At 35.6% G+C, this 5,644-nt stretch overlaps 3 protein-coding genes across 3 annotated transcripts; 1 reads left to right on the top strand and 2 right to left on the bottom strand.

Annotated features, from left to right (window-relative positions):
• Positions 1–53: 53 nt before the first annotated feature.
• On the bottom strand, positions 54–1,190 carry LOC112592256 (the record flags this gene model as incomplete). Its single annotated transcript, XM_025336269.1, has 4 exons — positions 797–1,190; positions 622–732; positions 241–557; positions 54–186 (listed from the first exon to the last, which is right to left on the bottom strand). Coding segments are annotated over exons 1-4 (955 nt in total), but the record flags the coding sequence as incomplete, so codon positions are not given.
• Positions 1,191–1,258: 68 nt separating this feature from the next.
• LOC112592257 lies at positions 1,259–3,923 on the bottom strand. The gene is made up of 3 exons (XM_025336270.1): positions 3,247–3,923; positions 1,374–3,055; positions 1,259–1,297 (listed from the first exon to the last, which is right to left on the bottom strand). Exons 1-3 carry the CDS (start codon positions 3,647–3,649, stop codon positions 1,259–1,261), a joined length of 2,124 nt encoding a protein of 707 aa, XP_025192055.1. The 5' UTR covers positions 3,650–3,923.
• A 718-nt stretch (positions 3,924–4,641) lies between these two features.
• On the top strand, positions 4,642–5,390 carry LOC112592258. The gene is made up of 3 exons (XM_025336271.1): positions 4,642–4,772; positions 4,829–5,060; positions 5,127–5,390. The coding sequence occupies exons 1-3, from the start codon at positions 4,642–4,644 to the stop codon at positions 5,388–5,390; spliced, it is 627 nt and encodes a 208-aa protein (XP_025192056.1).
• The last annotated feature ends 254 nt before the right edge of the window (positions 5,391–5,644 follow it).

Raw genomic sequence — 5,644 nt, 5'->3', positions numbered from 1 at the left:
AAAAAAGAAACTGTTGGTAATATAGTTAAATTGGATTAAGTAAAGTAACATACCAAATACCGCATTGTTCATTAATTTGAAAAAGTCTTTCTCAAAGTCGTTCTGTGCCTTCTTCCTCATCTCTGTGTTTAAGTTAATATAATCAGCCAACCATGCAGACTGACTAAATTCTAAAACTCTATGCACCTATAAATTAAGATATAATGTTAAAAATCTGTTTAAATCTTGTAAAATAAAAATATTTACTTTTTCAACTATTAACCCATTTTTAATTGCCTGCTGTAGGTTCCGGTAATGTATAATATAATTTTTCTTCTGCTGAAACGTTGACATTAATTTTTTAACCTTTGAGCCTGGTGGTATACCGTTTTGTGGCAGGAAAGGCAGGTCATTATGTTTATCATGTAAATGTTGTGGGTATGATACATCAATTTCATATACTCGCCCTTTGTTTGACGTTGGCGACATCTCACTCAGTCCGTTCAAGTTGGATTCAACCCAATTGAAGTCACCGTATGGCATATACTGACACATAGCCCAGCCATAGAGATTATTACCTGTAAAGTTTAAGTTTGAAAAATGAATAAATAAATAAATAAATAAATAAATAAATATATTTACAGTCCTGGTATATCAACCACGATTTCTCCTTAGTTTCGTCGTAGTCTGGGGTCTTTATATTATTCGCTTTGGCATGTCTCATGCTTGCCTGCACTAATCCACCACGAATACCTATGAAAAATATACAAGATTATTATTATACATGCAATTTTTAAAACTATATTGATATACTAACCATTCTCATACATTAATAACATATCGTAATCACTCAACAGCTCCAACTTTTTCCTGGTAAACTTCAACATCGCGTCAAAACTCAATCCTGGTGCAGTAAAATAATACGCCGCGTCCAAGTTGTATGTCTTTATGCAGACATCACGAAAATTTTCAAAGACGTCCGCCAGCAGCAACACGTCGATTTTCAAATACAGATCACTGTACTCGCCTAATGTCTTGCAACCGAAGTGGTCCCAAACCTCCTTTGCATGCGTATATTCCTCTTCCTTTATTCCCGACTCGTTTAACGTGCTATAAAAGTCACTCTTCCTCGGTAGTCTCTCTTCATCCAACCGGCTCCAACTATCTGTATACTCGTACGGGTACACCCCCTTCCGAGTCACGAGCGACATATCGACTTTATTAAAAACTTTAGCTGTCTCTCTGAAGTTCTCCAGAACTGGTGTTATAAGATTTTTAGCTAGAGTTGACAGACTTGATGCCATAAATCTAAAAGTGTCTACGAAACGGATTTGGAATTTACTTGATACATATTTAGAAAATGATATATATTTTTCCTCAGTGTTTGGTATTACTCTAATAGTCTGGGTGTCATAACCAAGTTCTGTGACTATCAGATGCGCGTCATAGTTGGACAAGTTATGGAAGTAACACGGTACAAAAACGGGTGTTTGTAGTTTTTGATTACATACATTGCAGAGAGCTTGACGGTATTTTCCTGTGAGATGGCAATGGTCAGCTGTCTTACGATATAGTACCTCTGAAGGTGGGGTAAACTCGATTTTGCATAGATTGCAGTGCGTCGCTGCTTCATGAATTTGTATGTCGTCTGCGGACATATTTATCGGAATATTCGTCTTCAATAACTTCTCTATCTTTAATGCTATTTCAGACACGGTTTCGACAAAATGTCTCGTCACGTCCTGTCGACTCTCACTTCCTCGATATAATATTGGTTCCGTTGATATCTCATGTCTCGCCAATAGCTCTATCGGTACGTCGTCGCTAGCCTTCACAATGAGTCCATAACTCATCGCTTCATGTCTATGCATTATTTTTGTATTTCCCTCATTCTTATCATCCATCTTCATCAGTATAGTTTCGAAATCTGCATATATCACTATAGGATGCCTCTGAGTGTTTCTCCATGCTTCAAATTGCAGACACTCACCTTCTTTCGGCATCACCGGTAATATTGGCTTATGTGCATCACATATAAGCTTATGCTGAGTTAACGCGTCACGCCCATTCAATTTATATTTATATCTTTGATTGTCAAAGCTGGTAAAGCACCTTTTACAAAATACGACACTCTCTTTATGTCCAGTCTTTTGAGAGCGTATAAGGCGGGAAAAATTCGAGATGTAGATGTAATGCGACCCGCTTTCGTCTGCTACCAACAACAGATCAAAGTGGTTGGCTTTCTCCTCATCAACGACACGTAGCGGGTACACCTCATACGTCGGATATTTACGCGGTGGCTGAAACTTTTTGTCTAACCCATATACATTCACAGAGACAGTCGGGTTATTTTTTTCAAATTTTGATATGTCTGACATCGGAGTCGGGAACGATATACCATTGAAATTGTGTTTGTCCTCATGTTGTCTATAATTTTCTCCTATACGGTATACCGACGGCCCTGTCACATACCGCGCTAGTATCGCCCACTTGAAACATTCTTGATCGCTGTTTTGAGGGTTAATTGTACCCTTCTTTTTATCGATATACGCAGGCAGTGGTATGTATGACGACCCGTCCATCGGCGTGTATTTGTACACGGCCAACAATAGCCCATCTATAGATTCCAGGGTAAACCCGCTTCCTCTGCTAGTATAAGCTTCTTCCTCGACCAATAACTTTATATAAGCCCTTTCAATAATCTCAGGAATGTTACTTTCCGAAAAAACTTCAACTGCTGACGTTTTAAACGCTCTATTTTCGGACGAATTGGGTACGTTTGATCGGTTATAAGTAGCCTCGAGCTTCAAGTTAAATTTTATTGGATGTTGCTGCACGTTATTTTTCAACATGTCTGCCAGAGCCGGTGCAAGAGGACGTAGAAAGTCGGTATAATTTTTAACATTATTTAAATTTTTAGCGAAATACCAGATGATTTTTCGACCCGCTGACGATGAAATTTCAACTAACCCGGGGGACTTCGCCATATCCATGCGTGCTTTTTTCGCTCTAGCAGCCGAAGTGGTGTTGGCGGTGGAAACTCGTTTACCGTTTACGCCCGTAGTTGTATAAGAGTCTTAAAAATAAAAAACCCCCCTAATAAATCTAAAGAGAAACTGATTTTCTTATAATAGTATAAAAATGTTATGTATCGTTTAAAATTAAGTCTATCAAACGGTGCAACCCACCAGCATATAAATAAAATTTATGATTTATACGAATCTTTGAAAATTATATCTCATCCATAATATTAAAAATAAAACTAACCTGTATTACCGTCTTGAACTTTTTCAAATTCGTCCATGGCTGCCATGCAAATCTCGTCCTCGGATACCATGTTCGAGCCACCAGCCGGGATATCGGGGACGAAAATTTGAGGACCAATCTGTATGCCCCCCTGTGGAGCAATGCGTGGCGCGAACTTTATGACACTCTGTCGAGTGGGTTGAACATCGATCGATGCAACCGGTTGGTTGAGCTGCGCATAGGGTTGACGATGAGCTGGTACAATACCATGCATATTTTTCATGTGTTTGTTCAAGTTGGTTTTGAGAGTGAATGTTGACGCACAAACAGTACATGGAAAACGAATACCGGTATGAGTTTTTTGGTGAACAACCAAGTTATCTTTAAGTGTGAAAACCGACGGGCACTGCTCGCATTTAAACATATTTAAAATGAAAACGAAAAGAAAAATAATAAAATGTTTAAACACTTGTAAAAATTTTAAACTCACTAAAATTTTTAGAGACGGAGCGTATACGTGTACAACGGTTAAAAACGTACTGAAGAACTGTTGGCTCTTTCAGAATATATAAAGACGAATTTGAATAGGTAGTAAAGACTACGTCCGGCAGAAGGTACTAATATCGGACAATAATGTGTTTTTCACTAAAATAGGTATTTTAATATCAATAAGTATATCACATCCTGGCGACACGAGTCGTGCGAATATAGCATTTATCATATCAAATAATCCTAATGGTAGGAAATATACGGCAGCGTTAATATAGTGTATTCATCGATATCATCAGCTGCAAGTTATTAGTATTCTAATGATATTATAATATGACCAGTATACTGTGGTTTAATTTAAATATTTTTAAAATGCATTTATTAATACCTACTTAATGCCTCCTACTGTTAATATGGTATATTCATCGATATTATTTGTGTACGCAGCTACAAGTTATTAGTATTGATATATATCGGTTATTAATGTCTCCTGTGATGGCTATTAAGATAATGGAATAAGGAAATATCTAATGGCAATATATTGTTATATTTATTTGATTAACGAGTCAATTATTATATTGGTTATTTTATAATTTTCGACAAGCGTGCGAACAGATGTCTATTTTATCCTTTGATAATTGTCCTTTAAGTGATGGCAAGTAATGACAATACGGTGACAATACGGTGGCGATTTGTATGCCGCGCGAGAGTTACAGGGTAAAGTAAACAAAACTGCTACCTGTACATTATACCTTTTATCCGTATCCACAATAAGATACAATTCATGCCATTAGGTATGAATATTATCATTTTATTAGCACACTGTGTCTACCCTGCCTATTTAAAATGTAAAGTAGCTCAATTAATTTAGTCTTTCCCCGACACATGTATCGTTCGCTAGTTCGCTCTGAATTTACCAGTTTAAAAATGTTTAACAAAATAATTTTTTTTATTTATTATTTCATAAACCCCATTTGGAGTCGTGCTAAAGATGATGATGACATCATCTTGTCTCGCGATGACCTTATAAGGATACATGGAGAAGGTTTTCAGCAAGGGTAAGCTAAAATTGTTATTATATTTTATCATTTTCTACATATTAAAATTTTTGTAGCGATATAAACAATGATGAGATAAACAACGATGATGTTATTGAAAATAATTCGATTTCGTTACGTGACCTTTATGAGGAATATTTGGAGGTGCGAGACCGTAACACAGGATTCAATGAATGGGCAACACATGCGGGGTTAGTTTCCCGAGATTTACGTTTAGAGTTTAATGTGTTGGGCTTAATAATGGTCGATGATTTCACAGACAATTCAATTCCTATAGATGAATTCATAGTAAGTTTAAACATAGAAAAATATTAATTAAAATTATTAGATTTACTAACCACTTAAAACTTGTAGGTACAGATATCATTTCAAGACTTATTTTCCTTAATTAGAATAATTACTGAGCATCATACACAATACTATATATTTTTTCAATTAATATATAGAGGTCGGAGAATAGCTGAAAGTGAAAGAATGGGTATTATTAACTCCGAAGAAGCCAGACATTCTCGAGTTGATTGGAAGATGAATGTAATTATGATTTTATCGTATTATGACTTAACAGGTGATACATACCAATTTATACTAGAGAGACTAGAACATTTAATTATGTTATAAAATGATTATATGTAAAGTTTTTTCTGAAATTATATTTTTATCTATTTGTATGTTTATGTGTTTATATTTATTTGATTGACGTGTAATTGCCGTCTATTAGTATGCTAAATGGTGGTGGCAATAATGTTGAACTGATACCATTTTATTTGATAACTGGTAAAAATATTTGTGATAACAATATATGTTGATTAAATACAAGTCCACGATCGGGCGAGTAAATATATATGATAACAAATGATAACTGATTACAATGA

This window comes from Melanaphis sacchari, unplaced genomic scaffold, assembly GCF_002803265.2.
Source record: "Melanaphis sacchari strain LSU unplaced genomic scaffold, SCAv2.0 Contig1647_pilon_pilon, whole genome shotgun sequence".
NCBI lineage: Eukaryota > Metazoa > Arthropoda > Insecta > Hemiptera > Aphididae > Melanaphis > Melanaphis sacchari.
This window is presented reverse-complemented; position numbering and strand designations above follow the sequence as displayed.

Coding starts and splice junctions, on each gene's coding strand:
- LOC112592257 (XM_025336270.1), bottom strand. CDS start 3,649: ATGTTTAAATGCGAGCAGTGCCCGTCGGTTTTCACACTTAAAGATAAC. Junction 3,056..3,246: donor AGTTCAAGACGGTAATACAG/GTTAGTTTTATT, acceptor TTTATTTTTAAG/ACTCTTATACAACTACGGGC. Junction 1,298..1,373: donor ATGACACCCAGACTATTAGA/GTAATACCAAAC, acceptor TCCGTTTCGTAG/ACACTTTTAGATTTATGGCA.
- LOC112592258 (XM_025336271.1), top strand. CDS start 4,642: ATGTTTAACAAAATAATTTTTTTTATTTATTATTTCATAAACCCCATT. Junction 4,773..4,828: donor GGAGAAGGTTTTCAGCAAGG/GTAAGCTAAAAT, acceptor AAATTTTTGTAG/CGATATAAACAATGATGAGA. Junction 5,061..5,126: donor TTCCTATAGATGAATTCATA/GTAAGTTTAAAC, acceptor TAAAACTTGTAG/GTACAGATATCATTTCAAGA.